The 25,979-nt window shown below is 24.5% G+C and overlaps 3 protein-coding genes across 4 annotated transcripts in view; 2 read left to right on the top strand and 1 right to left on the bottom strand.

Annotated features, from left to right (window-relative positions):
* Positions 1-729: 729 nt before the first annotated feature.
* Positions 730-5,845, top strand: LOC127283577 (esterase E4-like). Of its 2 annotated transcripts, none has more exons than XM_051308546.1 (8): positions 730-1,113; positions 1,478-1,603; positions 1,808-1,967; positions 4,011-4,387; positions 4,564-4,735; positions 4,938-5,128; positions 5,204-5,327; positions 5,481-5,845. In XM_051308546.1, the coding sequence occupies exons 1-8, from the start codon at positions 898-900 to the stop codon at positions 5,810-5,812; spliced, it is 1,698 nt and encodes a 565-aa protein (XP_051164503.1). In that variant the 5' UTR covers positions 730-897; the 3' UTR covers positions 5,813-5,845. The 2 variants fall into 2 exon arrangements, with proteins under 2 accessions (XP_051164503.1, XP_051164502.1); XM_051308545.1 differs by having other exon boundaries at positions 732-1,113; positions 5,204-5,351.
* An 837-nt stretch (positions 5,846-6,682) lies between these two features.
* On the top strand, positions 6,683-22,379 carry LOC127283823 (uncharacterized). The gene is made up of 17 exons (XM_051308917.1): positions 6,683-7,018; positions 7,555-7,680; positions 7,819-7,978; positions 8,309-8,685; positions 8,921-9,092; positions 10,082-10,275; positions 10,354-10,501; positions 10,695-10,993; positions 12,456-12,677; positions 13,314-13,439; positions 13,587-13,746; positions 14,997-15,373; positions 15,533-15,704; positions 15,947-16,140; positions 19,044-19,191; positions 19,282-19,598; positions 22,231-22,379. The coding sequence occupies exons 1-16, from the start codon at positions 6,815-6,817 to the stop codon at positions 19,593-19,595; spliced, it is 3,393 nt and encodes a 1,130-aa protein (XP_051164874.1). The 5' UTR covers positions 6,683-6,814; the 3' UTR covers positions 19,596-19,598; positions 22,231-22,379.
* LOC127283596 (retinol dehydrogenase 11) overlaps positions 19,676-25,979 on the bottom strand; it is a 26,898-nt gene continuing 20,594 nt past the window's right edge. Inside the window, exons 4-5 of the mRNA XM_051308578.1 lie at positions 22,104-22,486; positions 19,676-19,919 (exon numbers count right to left, since the gene is read on the bottom strand). Coding sequence (XP_051164535.1) covers positions 19,815-19,919; positions 22,104-22,486 — 488 coding nt within the window. The 3' untranslated portion in view covers positions 19,676-19,814. The remainder of the gene's footprint in view (positions 19,920-22,103; positions 22,487-25,979) is intronic.

Raw genomic sequence — 25,979 nt, 5'->3', positions numbered from 1 at the left:
TTCAAAATATAAAAAAATCAGCTTTCTATGTTTGCTGAATACGAGTTGAATTAAATAGTTGAAAAAAGTAAATAAAATGTATTTAACAAAAGTTTATTTATAATAAAGGAAAATATGTTTAAACAAATAGGAGAGATTAAAAAAATAATTTTAATTACTTTACTTCAACATTTCGAAATCTAAATAATTTCCTTTTCACATAGTATAAAAATTATTTATTTTATTATTTTATTATGTTTATATTCATTTTATTTTTCATTGAAAAAAACTAGCACTTTATGAATCTTATCTTTTTTTAAGATTTGAAATATACAAACATTTTTGTCTATAAAAAGAATGTTAATTAAATAAAATTTTTCCATCCAAAATTCATACTTTTTTTTATAGCAATCAAATAAAACTTTATATCAAGCAAATAAAGATTTTTTTTTAAATCTAGTTAAAAATTGGCATAAATTTTTTTTTATAATTGTGTATATTCTAATTTTAACGCTGATAAAAAAAAAGTAAATTATATTTTTTAATTTGAATCCCGTTAATATAAATATCAATATAATTTACGTCAGTTTAGTTATTTAATCAGTAGATTTTTTTTCTATATTTAAACGATAGCATTATTGCTCATATATTTCTATGCATTTGGTATTTCCACAACTTTTTCCTTGTTGGAAAAAGTATAAAAATTCTCTTCACTTGAATTATTATTTTAGTATTTGCAGCAGTCTCGAACTACAATCATTTTGTTATTGAATTTTTGCAAATACATAAATATTCAAATTTTAAATTATATTATTTATAATATAATTACTATTGTTATTATTATAATAATTAATATTATTAAAACATCTTAAATTAGTCGCAAATGAATAATTAAAATCTCCCTTTTTTTTAATAATAATGACGATTAAAATGAGGCAAATTTTATTCAATTTTTTATATTTTACTGTATTTTGGAATTGTTATGCAACATTTGCACAAGAGAATTTAAATATTAAAATAAATGGCCTTGGTCGTATTAAAGGCTCTTTTATGAAAACACGTTTGGGTAAAGAAATTTTTTCTTTTCGTGGTATAAGATATGCTGAACCTCCGACAGGAAAACTTCGTTTTCAGGTGAGAATTATATGAATAGGATTTGAAACAATTTTTTTTTTGAAAAATAAAATTAATTTCAAGCGTAGAAAAATTTTTTATTTATAAAATAATACTTTTTCATTAAGAAAAATATCCAAAACGTTAAAATATGTTAAAAATATATTGAGTTTAATTTAAATTTAAAAATTAATTTTATTATAATTTAATATTAACTATTTTGTTTTTATTAAAATGTAAGTATTATATGTTAGATATTTGTTTGAATTAAAAATTAGTTATTTATAAGCTTATATAATAATAATAATTATTATTATTTTTATTATATTATTTATAAATATTGAAATTTTTTATATATTTGTCAATGAAAATATAAATTATATAGCCACCTGTACCTGTGAAACCATGGGATGAAGTTTTCGATGCCTCTAAAGAGGGTCCAGCATGTCCGCAGCTAAATTACACATTAATGTCCGAAGATTGTCTTCGATTGAATGTATACACAACCAAGGTAATGACAGAATTAATAAATATATAGTATATTTAAATATAATTTTTTATTAGTATTTTTAGTAAAAAAATTTTAGTGTTATTAAATTTTGAACAAATTTTTTTTATATTCAACTACATAAGTAATTTTTTTTCATTTCGTTCATAAAATACATTTGTTGCAACAATTTTTTCATTTCTGATTCTTAACTCTTAATGTTTTTAGTTGCCAACTGAAAATGAAAAAGTAAAGAGACCAGTTATAGTTTTTATTCATCCAGGAGGATTTTTCTCCTATTCCGGTCAAAGCGATCAATTTGGACCAGAATATCTATTAGATCGAAATGTTGTCATGGTCGCTATTAATTATCGAATCGGTTCTTTAGGTATATAAACAATAAGTGATTTTATAATTTTATTTTAAGAAAGTAAAAAAATAATTAATATCGTTAACCGGGGCGCTCAAAAACTAGTAATTTTTTTTTTGTTCTAGTTACGTCTAAACAAAATTCTAAACTTTTTAGAAAAATATTTTAAATTATTTAGTTTAAAGCACAGAAGTTCCTGATAGAAAGGATTAATTTCAGATTAAAATCCGGAAAAATCATGTCCAACTTAGTCTGTTAATTATACAAAAACAATCCGTAAATGATCTGTATTAGTCAGCAATCAGTTTGAACTAAAAGACAACTCCAAAATCAATCCAGAATTAGCCCGAAATTAAAATAAAAACAATCCACAATTAGTCCGCAAAAATCTGAATTTAATTCGATTAAAAAAACAATCCAGATTCAGTTTTCAGTACTTTCAAAAAAATTGAATCCGAAATAAGACCGGAATAATATGAAATCTCTATGTGAATAATCCGACATGAGTCCGCATCAATTACGGATTTAGTCGGGTAAAAAATTCTAATCCGAAATGAGACCGGAAAAATTACGAATTAATATTACAAAGTCAGCATCAGTCAGTCTGTACAAAAATCATAAACAGAAAGGAATCCGAAATAATCGTAAATCTGTATGTAACGAATTCGGATTTAGTTATAGATGCATGAACAAGCACTAAAGATAATTTTTTAGAATTCACTATTTATGTTTTAATAAAATTTTATTCTGTAAAATATTATTTTTGCAGAATAGTAATTTAAAAGAATCTTATTAATTTTGCAGAATTTTAATTTTACAGAATTTCCATTATCATGTTGCAGAATTTTTATTTAGAATAAAATTAATTATCCAGAAGTTAAAGATCAAATCTCATTTTTGTGCGAAACATTGTTTCGTAGAATATTGATTTTGCAGAATAGTAATTCAAAAGGATCTTAATTATACAGAATCCGAAAGAAGATTAGAATGAATATTGATTTAACTACAGAATATTCAATCTATTCGAATATTAATTTTACAAAATATGCAAATGGTTGAAAATCAATTTGACATAACTATTTTGGGGCTAAGTTTAAAATTGATCAATAATAATTTCTATGATAATTTCCGATTGGTCAAATTGATTTTCGAACATTTGCATTTCCTGTAAAATGAAAATTCGAACAAATGTCTGTAAAATTAAAATTCTGTACAATTTATTTTTTCTGCAAAAATAATATTCTACAAAATAAAATTCTAATAAAACATAATTCTAAAAAATTATCTTCACTGCTTATTTATGCATCTCAATCCGGAAACTGTATTCACTAGTTATGTTTGACCAGACTGACTTTGGATTAGATTTGATTCATTCCGGATTCACTATAGTTACACAAATTGGAAAATTTTTGGATTTTATAGAAATAATTCCAGAGAACAAAAACCTGACCATAAACCGGACTGTTTCGGACTAATTACGGATTAATCCGAAAGCAGTTAGGAATTTTAACCAGGGATTGTTTTTACTTATTGGGAAATTAATTTTTGTATAATAATTATTTAATGTTGTACCAGAATATGCTCTACAAGTGTTGGACTTTTAGTTTTTGATACTTTTCTCTTAAAGTACTTAATGAAAAAAATTAGCCCATTGTATGTCTTTATAAATTGTTTTCTGATTGCTAAAAGCGAATCTTAAAAGGATCTACTCTCGAATTCACATCACAACTTTTGGCTTCTGGCGTTACAATTTTCAATATCAAATTTTAACTCCAGGAACCAAAACTTGTGCTGCTAGTTCGAGCATAGGACCTTTTAAGATCCAGAGCCTCAATTATAGATGTCAAATTTTAACATTTCGAAATGAAGATTTTACAAATTAAAAAACTAGTGTATACCATAATAATCCCTGATGTACAAGAATAGTTCCGGTTGACGGTATTCATTAGTGTGGAAAAATAATAACCAATAAAGATTAATTAATAGAAAAAATACACAGTCTACTAATTAACAAATAATTATTAACCAGATTACTATAAGAAGATTATTTTTTCTAATTAGGATTTTTGAGTGCTGATCATCCAAAATTACTTGGAAATATGGGTCTCAAAGATCAAGTGGCTGCTCTTCGTTGGATAAAACAAAATATTGAAGTATTTGGTGGAGATCCAAATTCAGTGACAATTACAGGCTATAGTGCAGGATCATGGAGTGTTACAATGCATTTAGTGTCACCAATGTCACGAGGATTGTTTCATAAAGCAATTGCAATGAGTGGCGCTGTCACTTATCAAAAATTATTGGGCACAAATCAAAAAGATATGGCCATCAAACAAGCTGAATATTTTAATTGTTCCACTAATTCCATTGACGAAATTGTTGATTGTTTGCAAACTAAACCAGCTCAAGACATTGCTAATTCAATGCCTATATTTTATGTACGTCTTTATATAGATGTAACACAAAATAATCTGTCATCACATTTTTTAAAAATAATTTTTAATATTTTAATTTAATTTTTTTGAAATTAAGACATATATGTTTAATTTTTTCTATAGCCTCTATTTGTTTTAGTTTTTAAATAATTTTAAATGTTTCATCATCACTTTTTCAGGAATGGTACGGTGATCCAGTTTTAAAATGGACACCGGTTGTTGAACCAAAAGTTGATGGTATTGAAAGATTTCTTACGGAGGAGCCAGTAATTTCAATAAGAGAAGGAAGAGTTGCACCAGTTCCTGTTATTGGAGGTGTTGATAAAGATGAATTTGCTGGTGTTATTGTGTGTAAGTTGAAGAAAATTTAAAAGAAAAACAGTTAAGAATTAACTAAAAATTCTAAATTTAAGAACAGTATTCTTAAAGGTTTTCTATTCTAAGTTATAGAAACAATTCTTAAATTAAGAAAAATTCTAATTTTATAAAGTATTATTATTTTTGTTTTAAAATTATAATATTTTAACTGAAATAAAATCATTGATCTATATAGTTCCAATAGAGTTTTGTCAGCAAGGAAATTGCACTTTTCTCGATCAGTGGAATTCCGATTGGAATCATATTGCACCTATAAGTTTTCAATATGAAAGAAATACATCAAGAACAGAATGTATTAGTAATGAATTAAAAAAGTTTTATATCAATAATCATGTTACTTTGGACAATATTGAAGGAATAGGACAAGTAAGTTTTGTTTTGGAGCAACTTTAAAAAAAAAAAATTAAAAAATTGTTATTTCCTTATAAATTTGATTTTCAGCTTTATTCTGATTCTCTCATCATATTTTCTGAGCATCGATTCATTAATTTATTGTCAGCTTCATCAAGATATCCTGTTTATTATTACCATTTCACCTATCAAGGAAGATACAGTCACGTTGTTTGTAAAGAAACTAAAAAACCTTTTGGTGATATTTTTGCAGACAATAATTAAAATTATATTATAATATTTAAAAAAAAATAATTGAAATTATTTTATAAATTTTCACGTGTATGTTATTTTAAATTTACTTAATATTATTATTTTTTTTATTTAGGTGTTTCACATCATGATGAATTGATGTACATATTTTATATGTCACGTTTTCCCAAATTTGTCGAAGGTGATCCAGAAATAATTATGGTGGAAAAGATGACAGCAATTTTTGAAAATTTTGCCAAAACCGGCGAACCAATTTCCAATGATAATTCATTATTTGATAATTTTACATGGAAGAAAATTACACCAGTGCGAAAACGCTATTTGGAAATTAATAATAGCTCAATGATTATGAAAAATGGTGTAATTTATTCTGAAAGAATGAAATTGTGGGATAGATTATTTCCTTTGCCTCCGAGACATAAAAATTCTCACAATTGCAAGCATTGAATTAATAAATTTTTATTAATGAAAATAAAATAATGTTTCTAATTTATTAATATTTTTCCATAAATTTGCATCCTACAAAAAATTAATTTTATTTCAATTTAAAAAAATTTTTAAAAAATGTTCCATATTTTATATACTTGAAGTGTGGTACAAAATTTGAGAACCTCTTGCTATTGGCAAATCAAACCGACAGTGGCGCCGCCCTGGTGTATAGCAAGAGAACTAGATTTAGTGGGAACAAAATTTTTAAAATGCATGGAAAAGCGAAAAATTATTTTAATAATTAATTCACTAATAGTTATTTCACTCCATTAGTGAATTAATTATTAAAATAATTTTTCGCTTTTCCATGCATTTTAAAAATTTTGTTCCCACTAAATCTAGTCCTTCCGCTATGCACCAGGACGGCGCCACTGTCGGTTTGATTCGCCAATAATGTGACGCGCTTTGAAGAAAGGGACCTAAAAAGCAAAATATAGTTTTTATTTTGAAATTTTAAAGTGAAAATTCACAAAGAGAATCAAATATAAATCATTGTCGTTTACGTTTTCATTGCATCTGAAATATTTAATAAATTTTGATTTTACATAAAATAAAAAGAAAATTTTAATAAAGATAAAACTCTCGTAAACATAACCTATAATTCGTTTGCTTCTTAGGTCCCTCTTTCTTTAAATCGCGTCACATTTGTCTGAGAATGAAATAAATATTTGTTTGGTTCTGTAATAAAAATTTTATTTGCGTCAAACAAATAAATAATTATTTAGCTCCGAGTGAAAAAAATTTCTAAATACATTCAGATAAAAATTTAGTTTTATTTTATTTGACGTGTAAATATTTCTCTACCGATATAAAAGTCAATAAATGACAGAAGTTGTCTTAATCATATTTCAGTAATCGTGAACTTGTTAAACTGTTTACATCGCGTTTATCATTATATAGTATTTTACCGCATTGGAAATATTTAAACACAAATTATATATATAGTGAAAGAAGAAAAATATGAAACAATTAAAATTAATTCTATTTTGTATTATAATTATTTTTTGTAAATTAAATAATGCATTTATTGAAAATAACAATGAAATTTTAATTCCTCTTGGAAAAATAAAGGGATCCTTTATGCAAACACGTTTGGGTAAAAGAATTTTTTCGTTTCGTGGTATCAGATATGCAGAGCCTCCAACAGGCGAGAATCGATTTCAGGTATATATACAAAAATATTATGTTTTATTAAGGAGGATGGTGACTGTAACATAACCTCAAATTAAAAAATAATTTTTAATTATACTTTTAACGCTATAATTAAAGTATAGTAAAAATTAATTTCAATCAATTTTTGAAGATGTAATTTATACACTATTCAGAAAAAATGATGTCAAGTCAAAATTTTGCGTCAAATAATTATTTTTTAAAAATATTTTTCTTTCAGAAGACAAAAATAACAATTTTTAAGTAATAACTTTTTTTTACTCCAGAAATAGTAAAAGTTATTCCGGAAATAGTAAATTTTACTATTTCTGGAGTCAAAATTGAGCAGAAACTTCGGACAGTTCCGGTTTTACTTTTAAAGTAGTAAAAGTTACTTTATTCATTTTTCCATTTTTCTCCGTGAATGAGTAAAAAAAGTTATTGCTTAAAAATTGTTAATTTTGTCTTCTGAAAGAAAAAAAATTAAAGAATTATAAATATGTTTAATATTTTATTTTTAAAGAAATAAAAAAATTGTTTAAAAATTATAGCCACCTGTACCAATAAAGTCTTGGGAAGATATTTTTGATGCCTCTAAGGAAGGACCTTCGTGTCCTCAACCACATTCTCGATTAATGTCAGAAGATTGTCTTCGATTAAATATTTACACAAAAGAAGCACGTATTATAAAATTTATTTTCATAATTTTATTTTAGTATTTTAAATTTATTTATTATTTGCGTTTTTATTTCATTGATTATAATAAAAATTAATTCGATCTAATGAAAATTTTAAAAAAAGTTTTTATTTTTCAGTTACCAATAAAAAAAAATATAACAAATAAACCTGTTATCGTATTCTTCCATCCGGGTAGTTTTTTTGTTCGATCAGGTCAAAGTTATCAGTATGGACCTCAATATTTAATGGATAAAGACATCGTTTTAGTTACAGTTAATTACCGACTTGCTTCATTGGGTATTTATAATTAATTTATTTTCACATTCTCATATAATAAATACGAGAATGTATTTGATTTATTATTTTAAAAAAAATTTATATTCTACTTATATAATTTATTCTATTATTTATTTAATAAAATAAAAACAAGCGAGAATGAAAGTTATTTTAAGTTTAAAGTATTTATTTTTAATTTTTTTTTTTATCGAAAGTAGAAAATAGAAAAAATTATGAAAAATAGAAAATTACAAAAATTGTAAATCATTTTAATTATTTTCCGTTGAGATAAAAAAAAAATTTCATAGGAATAAAAAGAAAATTTTAATTATATTTCGCATAAAATTTTAGGTTTCATGAGTACTGGTGACTCTTTACTGCCAGGAAATCTTGGTCTTAAAGATCAAGTCGCTGCTCTTCGTTGGATTAAAAATAATATTGAATATTTCGGTGGCGATGCAAATTGTGTAACAATTACTGGTCAAAGTGCAGGTGCACGAAGTGTGACACTTCATTTGGTATCGCCAATGTCAAATGGACTATTTCACAGAATTATTGCATTGAGTGGTTCAGGAGTGAATCCAGAACCTCTTCCTCATCATCAACGACATTTGGCAAAGAAGCAAGCTCAAATTTTAAATTGTCCCAGTGACAATGTCAAAGAAATGCTCGGATGTATGAAAAATAAGACTCAAGAAGAATTTGGAAATTCATTAAGCAAGTTTTTTGTTAGTATTTTCTTTTTTAAAATTTCAATCAATTTAAATAACAATTTTTTCATTCAGTATATTTTTATTTATTTGGAAAAGTTTAATTGGAAAAAAATTTCGTTTGCTTCAGTTAATTTTCAAAATAAATTTCCTTTTAAGTTAATTGATTCAATTGTTTTTAAATGAATTAACTTTAAATGGAATTAATATAATTTTTTTTTTTTTTTTTTTAAATGCTAGAAAAAAATTACAGGAATGGTACGGTGATCCAATTGTAATATGGAGGCCAGTAGTCGAACCAGAAATTCCTGGAGTGGAAAGATTCCTCACTGATCAGCCGGCAAATTTAATAAGAAAAGGCCAATTTCATCATGTTCCTGTAATTGCTGGCGTCACGAAAGATGAATTTGCTGGAATCATAAAAGGTAGATTATAACTTGTTCAATTTTTACAATAAAATTGAATTATTAAAATGGAAACAAATAAATTAAAAATATAAAACACAATTAATTTGCAATAAACTATTTATTTACGAAAATTAATTATAATAAGGATAAAAATTTAATTTTTCAAACAAAAAAACAAATTTTTATTAAAAAGGCAACAGTAAAAAATGTTGATAATTTACAATATAATATTTTAACTTTTTTGAGAAAAAAAAAACGAAAAAATTTGGTTTTAAAAAGAAATTTTTTTTCAGTTTATAATGGAAAAATGAAAATATTTTTTTTCTCTTCACAAACACAAAAGAAATACCAAATGAAATTTTTTAATGTAAATAGTACATATATGCTGATTTTTTATTTATTTTTTGAAATTATTTTTGAATAAAATATTTTTATTTTTATTTTAATAAAAAATTTAAAAAAAAATAAGCCCAATGGCAACAAAAAGGTTAAAAAATCACAGAATTTACGACAATTTTATGACAACAATGCAAAAAAAAAACTTAAAAAATAAAAAAAAAATTGAATACAAATTAGAAAAACAACGTATTTCTTTAATTTGCAAGTTCAATAACATATCTCATTATAAACTTAATTCGCAAAATATCATCGGACTGCCTGTATAATTTTTGGTGTGAATCCGGTCATTATTTAAACTTTAGTACGTAATTAATGTTTTAATAATCAACAATTTAAAATAATATTAATTGTTGAAAAAATTTAAATAAATTTCTTGATGCCAAAAAATTTTAAAGAAATTAAAATTTATTAAATTTATCGTTTAAATATTTATAAAAAAAGTTACTTAAACATGAAAGTTTAAAAATAAATATTAAGTAAAAAAAGATTTAAATTAAAAAAATCTTATTTAAGTACAAAAATCGTATTTTTTTTATTTTTTTTTGAAATCATAATTTTTATTGGCCCCGTTACATAATATATTAATTTAAATTTAAAAATTTGTTTAGCAAATATCGAACGAGCACAAAACGGAAATTTTGCAACTATCAATGAACGAAATGATAATTGGGAATATATTGCACCAATCAGTTTTTCATATGAACGTAATAGTTCAAGATCTAAATATATCAGCAAAGAGCTGAGGAAGTTTTATTTAAATGATTTACCAATTAGTTTAGACAACATTAACGGACTTGGAGAAGTAAAATTTAATGCAAATTTTTCATCTTTTTTTTTAGAAAAAACAGAAAATTTGAAACAAATTTAAAATGTTTTCCAGATTTATGCAGATTCAATAACCATAAATTCTGTACATCGTTTTGTCAATTTATTGGCAGCTACTTCCACTAAACCAGTTTATTATTATAAGTTTACTTATCAGGGACGTTATAGTCACACTATTTGGAAGGATTCGAAAAAACCGTTTGGTAATGTAGTTTTCAATAATTATTTAATAAATTATTTAATATTTATTTAGAAATTTTTAATTATTTCTAATTTTTATCAACTTATTAATTCCTAGTGTAATTAATTAAATTTGTAATTAATTAACAAAAAATCAGTTTTTAATACTTAGAAAAAAATTAATTTACATCACTGAAAAAAAAAATATATTTTCAGGTGTAGTTCATGAAGATGATCTAATTTATCTTTTCTTCCTCGAAAATCGTTTTCCAATGTTTAATGAAACCGATCCAGAAGTACAAATAATTGAACGAATGACATCAATTTGGGAGAATTTTGCTATAACTGGAAATCCTATTCCTGAGGATAATTTAATATTTGAAAATGTAACATGGCAACGATTTACGCCATCAAATAAATGTTATCTCGACATTGGCAGCGAGCTTATCATGAAAAATGGAAATATTTATCCTGATAGAATGCAATTATGGGATAAATTATTCCCACTACCTTTGCTTTCTGACTAATGTTTTCTTGTGTATAAAAATACTTTTCAAAATAATTGAGGAAATAACAAGTGAAAGAAACGGCAAAGCAATAAGGAAAAAGTTTTTCTCATGAAAAAAAAGAAAATACATATATATATATATACATTATTTATCAGTAAATTATTATGCTTTTAAAAACTATGCGCCGAGATAGTCTTCTCGGTAAAGAGTAGAGAATTTTTATATTATTTCTTATTTTTATAATTCTTAATTAAATGAAGATTGAAAACAATTACTTTAAGATTACGAGTTATTCAACTAATTATTTTGGTCCAATAAATGGGACGCATGATTATAATTTTATTAGATATAATTATTTTTCAAAAGAAGTTTTTTAATTTTTTCGAATTGGCATTTGGCAGTTTTTTTTTTTTAAACAAATTTTTACTTTATAGAATTTTTATTTTATAGAATTTCTCTTTAAACAAAAATAAAAATAAAATTCTTGAAAATGAAAATTCTAACAATTTTTAGGAACGCATGAATAATCTCTAAAAAAAAAATTGTTTTTTTAGAGTTATGATTTGATAAATTCTTATTCTGTAGAAAATTAATGTCCAGAAAATTAAAATGGTCGAAAATCAATTTGCCAAAAATAATTCAGCGAAAACTTCATATTTGACCAATCACAATTTTCTTGATAATTTCTGATTGGTCAAATTTGAAGTTTTCGTCATATTATTTCTAGCAAATTGATTTTCGATCATTTTAATTTTCTAGAACATTAATAATCGAGCATATAAATATTTTGCAAAATTAATATTCTTTCTAATCCTCTTTCTGAAAAATTAAGTATCTTTTAAATTACAATTCTGTAAAATTAATATTCTAAAAGACAAAGTTTCGATCAAATTGAGATTCGATTAAATTAAAATTTCTGTCAAATTAATTTTTGTCTATAAATAAAAATATTCTGCAAAATTAATATTCTAAAGTATAAGCTTCTATCAAATCATAATTCTAAAAAATTTGGTTTAGAGCCTATATATTCATGCGTCCCGATTTTCATGGAATAATCATTCGACCCAAATAAATGGTATCTAAAATTTATTTTTTGAATACAGTTAATATGTTTTTAAATAAAATAAAAATATTTCTTTAAGTTTTGTGTGAGAAAAAACTTTTAAATCAAAAATATGAAATCATTAAAATTATTATATACAGAAAATTAAAATTAGTTACAGGCAATAGTGGCAGTCGCCTCGGGTGCTATTTGATCTAAAGTCGATCCTGATTGAGGAAAAATAATAAATACGTTTATTGGAAATAAAAGAATAAATTTTTTTTTCCTCTTACCAGTGTGTTATAAATGGATATTATTGCTACATTTATTTCACTTTTTGCTCTCTGTTATACTGATAAGATTTAAAAAGTTTTTTCATCTTTCACATTTCAAAACGTGTTACATATACATATATATTTTTGTTAATTAACTGAACCTCGCATCATGGCGCGATTTAATTTAGTATTTTTGTACCTTTTTATAATTGTGTGCAATTTAAATTTTATTATTGCAAAAGACAAAACACTGGTTTCAATATCACTTGGAAAAATTAAGGGATCATTTATGCAAACTCGATTGGGTAAAGAAATTTATTCATATCGAGGCATTCGATATGCAGAACCACCTGTTGGGGAACTACGTTTTCAGGTGAATAATTTATATAGAAATTTTAAAACAGAATTTTTATTCACAATTAAATTAAATTACAAATAAAATAATTATATTAAACAAATAACATAATATTTCGCTTTATATTAACTGGGTTGCGACGAGGATAAAATTTTCAATTTCCAGATATTTCCCTGACAAAATTTTATTATTAAACTTAATTAATTAGAATAGAAATCTAATAATTTGAAACTTAAATGAATTAAAATTTGGATAATTTGAAATTTAAATAGATTTTATATAAATTTACATTTTTGATTAAAATTTAATTAATAAATTTGTTTTGTCCAATAAAAATTAAAGTTGATTAAAAGTTGGATAACTTGAAATTTGAATTATAATTTAGGTTGAATTAAAATTTGCAGATCGATTAAAATTTGAATCAAATAAAATTTAATTAAATTGAAATTTAGATGAATTAAAATTAAAACAAATTCAAATTTGGATAAATTGAATTTTTTTCTTTGTTTAATTTAATTATCTTTACCTATATAAGAAACCAAAGTAGTCATATGAAATGATAACAAAAATAATAATAATAATAATAATAATAATAATAGTAAAATATGTATGAGTCTAAATAAATTCAGTGTGATTTTTTTTTGTAATTTTCAGCAAGCTGTACCTGTAAAGCCATGGGAGAATATTTTAGATGCTTCTAAAGAAGGTCCGGCGTGTCCTCAAATGAGTATAAATTTTACTTCTGAAGATTGTCTTCGTTTAAATGTTTACACAAAGGAAGTACGTATAAATAATAATCAAAATATCTATTGTAATTTTTTTTCTTCCAAAGTTAAAAAAAACAACTTTTAATTTAATTTATTTTAAATAAATAATTGAATATTTCTATAATATTCTAAGAATTTTTATTTATTTTATTAATTTTAGTTACCAACCGGAAATCAAAATGCATCTCAACCAGTTATCGTTTTTTTCCATCCAGGTGGATTTTATGCAGGATCTGCTCAAAGTACTTATCATGGACCACAATATCTTTTGGACAGAAATCTTGTTTTAGTCACTGTCAATTATCGTCTTGCTTCTTTGGGTAATTATTTAAAATTAATAATAATCTATTTATTATTAACTTTTTCTTAATGTCATAAATTTATATCAATTTCATGAATGAATTACAGTGAAAACTGTTTAAAAAATTGAAATTCAATTAAGGGGCGGCATCACCTTTTTTTAATCCCTTTAAATTTTAAAGATACCACAATGTTATTTTTTTATTGCATCATTATTGCATCAATTTTTAAGCATTTTAGAATTTGTATATTTGAAGAAAGTTAAAATTTTTGAAAATCTATGCGAGAGATTCTAAAAAAAATTATAAAAAAAAAGCTTTTAAAAATATTAGGGGAGCATGAATATACTATAAAAATTATTAACTAGAATTTTTATTTGTATAAATTTCATGTGACAGAATTTCTTTTTATACGAATTTTCATTTTTCGAATTAGCTGTTGAGTTACTTTCTTTCTAAACAAAATTTTATTTAACGTAATTTTTAGATACCGAATTTTTATTTTCTCATTCAAAAGAATTTTATTTACACAAATTTTTATTTGATAGAATTTCTAAAACAGCAAATTTTTATTTGACAGAAATTACAAATGGCCGAATAAACAACCGTCAGAATTTAAAATAGACCAATAAGAAATTATTAAGAAAATTGTGATTAGTCTATTTTAAAAATTGCGCCGAAATATTTCTGACTTTTGTTTATTCGGCCATTTGTAATTTTTGTCAAATGAAAATTCGCTGTTTTAGGAATTCTATCAAATAACAATAATAATTCTTGTAAATAAAAATTCGGACACATGAAGATTCGGTTAATTAAAAATTCTGACATTAAACAATTCGAGTAACGAAAATTCTGTTGAATGAGAAATTTTGAAAAATTAAATTTGGTTTAAATTATAATTTTTTAAAATTTAAAGTTGGTTAAAAAAAAAAATTTGGTAAAATAAAAATTATGTTAAATAAAAATTCGGTATCAAAAAATTATGTTAAATAAAATTTCGTTTACAAAGAAAATAAGTCAAATGCTAATTTAAAAAATGAAAATTCGTCTAAACAGAAATTCTGAGAAATGAAATTCATACAAATGAAAATTCTAGCTAATAATTTTTATGGGATATTCATATGGGCCTCAAAAATTAGCGATGAAAAATAGTTAAAATAAAAAAAAAATAATAACATCGTGTGCGATCATTAAAATTTAAAAGGGGTCAAAATGAAGGCGTTGCCTTCCCTTAGTATTATTAATATTAATTAAATTTTTGTAAATTTTAGGATTCATTAGTGCAGGACATCCATTACTTCCGGGAAATAATGGTTTTAAAGATCAAGTGGTTGCGTTAAAATGGGTGAAAGAGCACATTTCAAATTTTGGTGGAAATCCAAATTGTGTGACTATTGCTGGACAGAGTGCTGGTTCATGGAGTGCGGCTTTGCACATGATGTCACCCATGTCCAAGGGTCTATTTCATAGGGTGATTTCAATGAGTGGTTCACCTGTTAAGCCAGAACCACTTCCGAGTCATCAAAAAAATCTCGCCATCAAACAAGCACAAATTTTAAACTGTCCCACTGATAATATTGAGGAAATGGTCAAATGTCTAAAAACAAAACCTGCTGAGGAATTTGGCAAATCTTTTCCTAAATTTAACGTAGGCTTAACAAAAAAAAAATCATTACTAATTATAAATATCAACGCAAAAAGAAATGAAATTTTTTTATCTAATTTGGCTGATTTAGAATATTTATTTCTTCAATTAAAAATTTTTATATTAAAATATTTAATATTTAATTTTTTATTCCAACATCAGGAATGGTATGGTGATCCAATTTTGAGATGGCGACCGGTAGTGGAACCCAAATTTCCTGGTATAGAAAGATTTCTCACTGACGATCCAGCGAATTTAATACGAAAGGGAAAATTTCAGCACGTTCCTTTTTTCGGAGGTGTTACGAAAGATGAATTTGCAGGCGTTATTAAGAGTAAGATGATTAATATAATTTAAGGATAATTTCTTTTGTCAGCTTCCTGCGTTATTAAATTAATTTTATTCAATTATATTATTATTTATTTTATGTTCAAAAATGTCAAAAATTTATTAAAATAATTATTTATTGATTGAAACAAAACACCGATGAATATTTAATTTTTATCTAATTTTTTTTTTTATTTGCGGATAAATTGAAAATTTTAATTAAATATGAATTTTATCTAAATTCGAAAGGGACTATTGAACGTGCTAGACAGGGAAATACATCTACCATAGATGAGAGAAATGCAAATTGGGATGAGATTTCGCCTATTAGTTTTCTTTATCAACGCGGTACGCCAAGGTCCAAATGTATCAGTCATGAATTGAAAAAATTTTATCTTAACGATCAGCCTGTCAGTCTTGACAATATTCTTAATTTAGGGAAGGTAAGAAATTTTTAAAATTATAATTATAATTGAAGATCCAGATCAGAGAATTGGTTATCATTTTTTTAAATACTAAACCAGTTCTTTGATCTGGAACCTTCATTACACTATGAAATACAATTGTTTTTTAATTAATATTAATATTATTATTGTCACTTTATTTTTATTGTCATGAAAATTTGGAAATTTTTTGAAATTGAACAAATTTACAAAAAAAGTTACAAATTATTATTACTTATTCATCTTTTCTCACCTGTATAAAATTTTTTTTTCACCTATTTCGATAATTTTTTAAATTTTTTTTAGCTTTTTCATGATTCGATTAATTTGCTGATATAATATTTAAAAAATAATTGAATTTTCAATTCAAAAACAATTTGATTAAAGTTCAGGAATTTTTGAGAATAATTTATTAGTTTAAAAAAAATTTTTGTTTAACATTCCTAAACTTATATTATATTATATTAATTTAGAGAACAAAAAATACAAACTTTCATCTTCTCCATAAATGATTCAATTGACCAAAGCTTGAATTTATAGAAAATTTTTTATCGATTTAAAAATTATTTAGGACAAATTTCAATAAATCTAAATTATAAATTTAAATTACAATCAGTTAAAACATTTATTGAATTAAATTTCAATTCAATTTAAAATTTTAATCAAATGCATATTCAATCGATAGAAACTTAAAACTGACTAAATTTCAATCTATTTAATTATATAATAATAAAATGCTTGGTCTGTCCTTCTGTCCTAACTTGAAGTTGGCCTTTTCTGATTTCACGTGTTTTTTTGAATAGTAATCTTATGACGTGTCAAATTTTGACAATTCTTTTTCTCATTTTTGCCACAGTTGTATAATTGTGTTTCCAAATTTCGGAATAAGTTTCATTAAAATTCCAAATTCGAAAATTCAACTCACGAAGCTAAAGTACACAACGTTTACCAACGAAATTTTTTTTAAAGTTGTATATTGATTCAAAAATTGCATACAAATACAAAAAATTTATGATGAGAAAAAAGATGCGCCAGAAAATTTCGTAAAAGATAGTAATTTGAAAAAAATTTATTTTTAAAAATTAATTTTTAAGGTACCAGGGGCCAACAATTACCTATTAAATATTAATTATAAAAACACAGGCCTCGAATCAACTTAAAGACACAAAAAGTCGTTTAAGTCGATTTATATTCCAAAAAAAGTGGATTTGTTTTTTATTTTAACAAAAATATTTTACAGATTTTTAAATAAAAATTTTTTTTTAATAATAATCCTTTTTGAAGGGTTAAAGTTGAAAATTTTAGAAATAATTAAATTTCAAAAGATATTGTTAATTTTCAAACAATTATTAAATTTTACAGAACTAAAAATAATTTATCAAACAATTTTTGAAAAACATTTTTTAAATTTAATTGAATTTTCAAAGATTTAAAATTGAGATTTTTGAAATTAATTGAAACTTTAAGTGATTTTTAATTAAAATTTTAGATGATTTCACTAAAAATTTATTAGAAAATGCGGACAAAATACAATAATTTGAAAAACATTTTTAATTGAAAAATAAAGAATATTATTAAAATAGTTAAAAATAATTGAATTTCCTTAGAGTTATAATTGAAATTATTAAATTTCAAAAAAAAAATTTCGATGGAAAATTTTAGAAATAATTAAATTTTAGATGCTTTTAAATTCAAATTATTGAAAATTCAATTAATTTTGAATTCAATTTTTTAAGAATAATGAAATTTTATTTGATTTTAAATTGAAAATTTTTGGGAAATAATTTAATTTTAATTGAAATTTTGGATAATAATTTAATTGAAGTTCATTTTTGATTGAAAATTTGGATAATTAATTTTGAATAGAAATTGTAGAAAATAATTGAATTTTATTTTATTTTAAATTGAAAACTTGGTGAATAATTAAATTTTAAATTGAAAATTTTTGATAATTAGTGGATTTTTAATTGATCTTGAATTAAAATTTCGGGTAATAATTGAATTTTAGTTTATTTTGAATTGAAATTTTTAAAAAATAATTCAATTTTATTGTGATATTTTTTTTTTAAATTATAAACAATTGTTAAATTTCATAAAAATTTTAATTGAAAAATAATTTTGATATAATTGAATTTGTGATGTATTTCATTAAAATTATTAAAAATTATTAATTTAGTGAAGAATCATTTTAGTTCAAAATTTGTTAAATAATTGAATTGAAGAAGATCTAAAGAAGATCTACATTTTATACTAAAAAAATGTATTTTATTTATACTTTTTTCAAATGTAAAAAAAATGTCGCATTTTATTAAAATAAGTCGATAAAAGTCGTATTTTTGAAAAAAGTCGGAAAAAGTCGTATAATCCGAGGCCTGTAAACATATAATTTTCATTATTATCATTTAATATGTAATAATATTCTAATAAATTAAATTATTATTGATAATATTAATCTTTAATTTCTTTATAACAAACAATTAAATACTCAATTTGGCGCGCGTTTAATTTTGCTAGTTTTCAAATAATCCAAATTTTAGTTTATCTAAATTTCAATTGATTTAAGTTTCAAATTATACGAATTTCAATTTGTACTTACAAAATTTTAATTGTCTTCAATTTCAAATTATCAAAATTTTAATTGATTTATGTTTTATATCTGCATTTTAATTTATCGAAATTTCAATTGATTTCAGTTTCAAATTATCCGAATTTCAATTTGTCCAAATTTTAATTGAAAGTTACAATAATATATCTAAATTTTAATTGACTTGATTTTAAAATTACCAAAATTTTAAGTTTCAAATTATCAAAATTTTAATTTATCTCAATTTTAATTGATTTAAGTTTCTAAATAAATTTAAATTCCGAATTAGAAGATTGTCATTAAGAAATTCATTTTATAGATTTACGCTGATGCTGTTACTATTTTTTCGCATCATCGTCTAGTAACTCTATTGGCAGCAGCGAATAAGAAACCAACATACTACTATAAATTTAGTTACCAGGGTCGTTACAGTCATGTGATATGGGAAGACACTAAAAAGCCTTTTGGTAATTTGAAGAAACAAAAAAACTTTAACAAAAAAAAAGCAATTAATGAAAATTTAAAACATTTTTAATGAAAATTTTTTTACTTTTCAGGTGTTGTTCATCATGACGAATTAATTTATCTTTTTGGAATTGCACAATTTCCAGCTATTAAAGAAAATGATCCGGAATTATTGACTCTTGAAAGAATGACAGCAATTTGGGAAAATTTTGCAAAAACCGGAGAACCCATTCCCGAGGAGAATTCTCTCTTTGAAAATGTCACTTGGAATCCAATTACCGCAAGTCATCCTTGTTATTTAGAAATGAACAATGAATTTATCATGAGGAATGGAATTATTTATCTTGATCGAATGCATTTTTGGGAAAAACTTTTTCCTCTTCAACCGCTTACAGTCGTTGGATGATTGGTAAATAAATTGGTTATTAACAATAATAAAATTTTTTTTTTTTTAAATTATTGTAAAAAATTAATATAGGACAAAAATTTTCATCTTAAACAACAATTTATTCAAAATGAATATAAAAAAAGAACTTATAGCTAAACTAAATGTAATCTATTAAGTTGACACTCAATAGTATAGTCTTTTATGGGCGGAATGGAAAATGAAGATTTGTTTTTCTTTTTAAATTTTTGGATCGGTTGGTTGTAATTTAACAAAATTTTCGCTTGCCTCCCATAATTTTTTCCCCTTTGCTGGATCCGATACACCTGAAGATAATGTTGATTCCTGAAAAATGATTTTTTAATCAGTTGTGCAGAAATTTATATTCATGAAACATTATTTTGAAAAAAAATTCTCTTCGAATGAAAATTAAAGGTTAATTTTTTTTCTGAATACATATCGTTTTAACAAAAAAATGTAAAAATTTTTTTTTTGAATACTAACGAAATTAAAAAATCAATTTAAAAAAATCGAAGCACATTAATTTCCCATAAAAATTAATTGTTACAATTTTCATTGTAACAAATTTTATTGGATATAATTATTTTTTAGTCGAATTTCTATTTCACGAATTCACATTTGACAGAATTTTTTATTTAATGAATTTTTAATTCACAGAATTTCTCTTTACCCAATTTCATATTTAAAAGTATTCATATTTAAAAAAAATTTTAATTAAAAAGTATTCTAATTTAATCAAATTTTCATTTAACAGAATTCTTATTCAATCGAATTTTATGTGATTCGTATTTTTAAATAACAGAATTTCCAATTCACTGAATCTTCATTTGTCCGAATTTTTATTTTATTCTTAAAACGCCGAATTTTCATTTAATTCGAAATTGTAAATTGTCGAATAAATAATTGACAAAAATATTTCGGCGTGATTTTTGAAAATTGACCAATCACAATTTTTTTGATGATTTGTGATTGGTTAATTTCAAAAATTACACTGAAATCTTTCTATTGATTGTTTGTTCGGATATTTACAATTTCGGACAAATGAAAATTTGACGTTTTAAGAATTCTATTAAATAAAAATTTGTGTAAATAAAAATTCAGTCAAATGAAGATTCGATGAGTTGGAAATTTTGGCATTTAAAATTTTTAATCATATAACATTTTTCTGAATAAAAATTTTGCTAACTTAAATTTTGGGTAAATAAGAATTCTTTTAAATAAAAAATTGAGTAATGATAAATGCAATAGAATTAAAATTCTGCCAAACAAAAATTCGGTACCTAAAACATCAATTAACTAAAAATTTGTTTAGAAAGAAATTCTGTAAAATGTTAATTTGAAAAATGATAATTCGTCTAAAAAATAATTATATCTAATAAAATTTTTCAAAACGAAGATTTTAACTAATGATTTTTATGGGATAATCATGAGTTTCAAAAAATCAATAATAATATAGATTTGATAAAATATGAGACGCATGATTATGTTCTAAAAAATATCATTAGTTAGAATTTCCATTTTATGGAATTTCATTTGTTATAATTATTTTTGAGACGAATTTTTAATTGTTCGAATTAGTATTTTGTAGAATTTTTATCAAAACGATTTTCTATATTACAGAATTTTTATATAACCGGAAATTTAATTCACAGAATTTTTATTTGTCAGAATTTTTCTTTGCTCGAATTTTCATTTAACATAATAGGCATTTTAAAGAATTTTTATTGAGTAGAATTTCATTACATAGAATTTTCTATCAGATGAATTTTCATTTGTTCGAATTATTATTTGATATAATTTCCATATAGGTAACCGATTTTTCATACTACAGAATTTTTACTTAACCGAAAAATCATTTAACAGAAATTCTAATTGATAGAATTTTTATTTGTGTGAAATTGCAAATGGTCGAACAAACAATCGACAGAAAGATTTCGGCGTGATTTTTAAAATCAACCAATCACAATTTTCTGGATAATTTTTGATTGGTTAATTTTAAAAATCGCGCCAAAATCTTTCGGTCGATTGTTTGTTCGGCCATTTGAAATTTCGGAAAAATAAAAATTCTATTAATTAGAAATTCTATTAAATGATTTTTCGGTTAAGTAAAATTCTGTAGTATGAAAAATCGGTTATATGGAAATTATATCAAGTAATAATTCGAACAAATGAAAATTCATCCAAAAGGAAATTCTATGCAATGAATTTCTTCCCAATAAAAATTCTTTAAAATGCCTATTATGTTAAATGAAAATTCGAGCAAAGAAAAATTCTGACAAATAAAAATTCTGTGAAGTGAATTTTCGGTTATATAAAAAATTAAATATTCTGTAATAAAGAAAATCGTTTTGATGAAAATTCTGCAAAATACTAATTCGAATAAATAAAAATTCGGCTCAAAAATAATTATGACAAATGATATTCCATAAAATGAAAATTCTTACTAATGATTTTTAGAATATAATTATGCGTCCCTAAAATATATGATAAAAAAGATATATATCTTACATGACAATCAAGATAATATTTGCCAGTGACATTTGCAGTTTCATCCGAAACTGCAAGATATATTGATGTTTGAGCTCCTTGCTTTGGTGTTTTGAAGAATGATTTGATAATTATTCCCATTCCCCAGGACAATGGAATTGGAACATTTCTCCAAATGCCACTATCGATCATTCCTGGATGAAGACAATTTGCCGTCACACCAGTGCCTTCGAGACGACGTGCCAATTCCAAAGTGAAAACAATATTTGCATACTTTGACACATAATATAAATAGCCTGGAAGTGTTGTGGTTGGATTTAAATTGTCCATATTCAAAGTTGATATTCTGTACAATTCCGAGGCCACAACTATTACTCGACTGGGAGCTGTTTTCTTCAATAAATCTGAAACGAATAAAATTGATATGATACAAAATAAATCACATTTAGTACTGAAAATTTAATTTAAAAAAAAAAAATATATATATATATGTAAAAATTCTATTAAATGGAAATTCGTCTTTTTAACAGTTATATCAAATGACAATTCGGATATGTGAAAGTTCGGTCAAATGAAGTTTCGATGATAATAGGAATTCACCCCGATGCATCGACTGTACAAAATGGTAAGTTCACATGCCTCTAAACTGACAACTAAGTTGTAGATGGCGCTACTTATCACGTAAACCTTGTTTTTGTCCGGTGATGTTTTGAAATGAATGCGAAACAAAGTTGTCAAATTGACAGTTCTCGAGGAAAAATTTATTATAAATGTGCTTTTGTTAAATTGATTTAATTAATTATTAATGAAAATGCCTAAAGTGGATAAAAATATTACTATTAAAAGTGCAAAGAAAGGAGGAAATCGCTGCGTTGCTCCAGGTTGTACGTCAGGGTATGACTCAAACTCAAAAAAGGAGCATGTTTTTCTTGTTCCCAAAGGAGAGGAAAATGTCAAAAAATGGCAAAAAGCCATAATGAGGGATGACATTGTAATTAAATCAGGTCATAAAGTGTGTGCCTTACATTTTTCAAAGGAGGATATACTGTGGCAAAAAGAAATAAAAGGTCCTGATGGAACTATCCTTGGTATCGTAAGTATATACTTGTTTTTTGTTTCAACTATTTTACATAAAGAGATTAATTAATTAGGTGAGAAATAATAAATAAAAATATAGCCAATAAGATTATAATCAATAAAATTAACGACTTTTGTAAAATTCATGTAGAATCTTATTTTTATTTAATTGTTGATAGGGCCCATACAAAATTCCTCGACTAAGGCAAGGAGCGCTTCCATCAAAATTTCCTGGTTGTCCTAAATATCTTACAAAGCCTGAATTAAAGAAAAGATTGCTTCCAAAAAAAAGAAGTATATTGGAAGAAAAATGTAAGATAATCGCATATAAAAAAAATATCGAGGTTATAAATGAAACTTCACCATGCTCTACTGAATTTTTAAACAATTTTCAACATCCAACAGATAACCTGTTAAATGATGAAAATTTGTTTGAAAAAATTCTGCAGAACGATGAAATTGTCAAATTACCTCCGTCTTGGTCACGACAGAATATTTTAAAAGGCGATTATAAGGATAAAGACGATCAGTGTTCCATGATACAATACTCGCAATGGAGTTGTAGATTCTTAAAAGACATGGAAGTTACTTATTCAAAAAGAATTTTAATTAACAAGAAATTAAAAGTTTCGATATACGTAACAGGAAATTTGTTAAATCTAGAAAAAATGGGAATAAAAAATAAAATAGATAATATTAATGATATTCAGAGTTTAATAGAGAAAGTTGAAAATTGGAAATACTGTTACGGTAATCAAATATTTCATGATATTAATTCAATTGTGGAGACTTCAATTTCTTTTAAAGATAAAGAAGAATTTCTTCGACACAAAAATTGCACTCTTCTTTTGCCACCAAATGAGGAGGAAAAAAGTTGCAAATTTTGTAGAGGATTAAAGAAAACCCTTGACCAAAAAATTCGAAGAATCGAAAAGAAAAAAAATAATTCTCAGGTTCATGTTCCAAATCTTAGTTTTTACCAAAAAAAAAACAGGTAAAATTAATAAAAGAAAAATTAAAAAATTCACAAAGGAAAAATAAGCGATATTTTTTACGCTTAAAGCATTTGAAAAATTGTTTGGAACGAAACCGAAAAGAATTAAATGAAATATCAGAAAAATCGCTTTTAGAAATTTTGGAGCAAAGAAAGTTTTCGGAAAATGAACGTGTTGTATTTTTAGAAATTCTTGCTGCATCGAAACTGAAAAATAAAAAGCAGGCTAGATATTCAGAACACTGGATCGTCTTGTGTCTCCTTTTACACACGCGTTCTCCATCGACTTATAGGTTTCTAAGAGATAATAAAATCCTTCCGTTACCTTGTATTCGCACTGTAAGAAGGTATTGGTAATTATTGCTGTATAGGTTTACATATAATTAATTAAGTGAATTAATAATTTAATTTACATGATTTGATTTCAGCTATTTATCGCTCATCAAAACTCCATGTGGTTTCGATCCCAATTTTTTTAAATTGTTCAAAAATCATATGAATGACTTACCTCCATCAGCACGTCATGGATTAATCGCTATTGACGAAATGGGAACAAGGAAAGGATTGCTGCTCGATAGTAAATCTATGTCCTATAAAGGATTACAGGATTTTGGGGATGGAGCAAAAAAGAGTTCTGTCACAGAATTAGCTGATCATGGGTTAGTCTTGTTATTTCAACCTATTGATGAGGATTTTGTGCAGCCAGTAGCTGTGTTCGCATCCAAAGGACCTACTGATGGTGTGACATTAGCCAAAATTATTTTAGAAGCAATTATATTGCTAGAAGGAGCAGGTGCTAAAATTCATGGTGTTGTTTCGGATGGTGCAACACCCAACAGGAAGTTTTGGTCCGAAGTAGGTTGTAGTGGAGAAAAAAAGAATTTTCAGAATTCATTTTGCCACCCTACTGAACCGGACAGAAAAATTTTCCTTTTTTCCGATACACCTCATTTAATAAAAAACGTTCGCAATAATTTATTTTCAAAAACTGAATTTAAGGTAAGAATGTAATTATTAAAAAATTATATTATATTAATAAAATGTTATAAAAAATACTGATGATTAATACATTTTTTCTAGGTCCATCCAGATGAATCGCCCGTTAAATGGGAACATTTTATAAGAGTGTTTAATCAAGATAAAATGCAATTTGGAGGCAGTAGGAAATGTCCCAAACTAACGGAAGACCATTTGTTTCCTCACAATTTGTTAAAAATGAGGGTTTCATTAGCAGTGCAAGTCTGTAAATTGAAATACATTTATTTATTATATGAACTTTAAAAATTTATTAATTATTTTTGTTGAAGATTTTTAGCAAGTCGATGGCTACAGCGTTAAGACACTACCAACAAATTGACGATCAACTTAGCGACTGCGATTCAACAGCACAATTCTGTGAAAGAATAAATTCTCTTTTCGATGCACTGAACAGAACTTCCAGAGAAAAGGGAGTGACTGTTGAATCTGATGATTTTAAAGTATGTACTATATTATTAAATAATTTTATAACAATAATATTAATTTTTCTAAATTTAGGTAATTGAAAATTCTATTAAATGGCTTGATGATTGGGAAGATCTTGTCGGGTGTGGCCTTATATCTCCATATAACTTTTTGAGCACTAATACTGCACAAGGCTTAAGAATGACTCTAAATTCTGCGAAGGATTTAGTGTCATATTTAACTAAAAAATTCAATTTCAAATCAGTGCGCACTGGTAAATTAAATCAGGATGCTTTGGAGGTAAGTTTTGCAATATTTTTTATTCTTCAACTATTTCAGTTCAAAAATATAGAAAATGTTCTCGTTTTTGTGTGAAAATTCTA

Source organism: Leptopilina boulardi, unplaced genomic scaffold, assembly GCF_019393585.1.
Source record: "Leptopilina boulardi isolate dan_hultmark-lab unplaced genomic scaffold, ZJU_Lbou_2.1 LbouV2_310, whole genome shotgun sequence".
Taxonomy (NCBI): Eukaryota; Metazoa; Arthropoda; class Insecta; order Hymenoptera; family Figitidae; genus Leptopilina; species Leptopilina boulardi.
The sequence above is the reverse complement of the archived record's forward strand: the minus strand, read 5'-3'. Positions and strand labels throughout refer to the sequence as shown.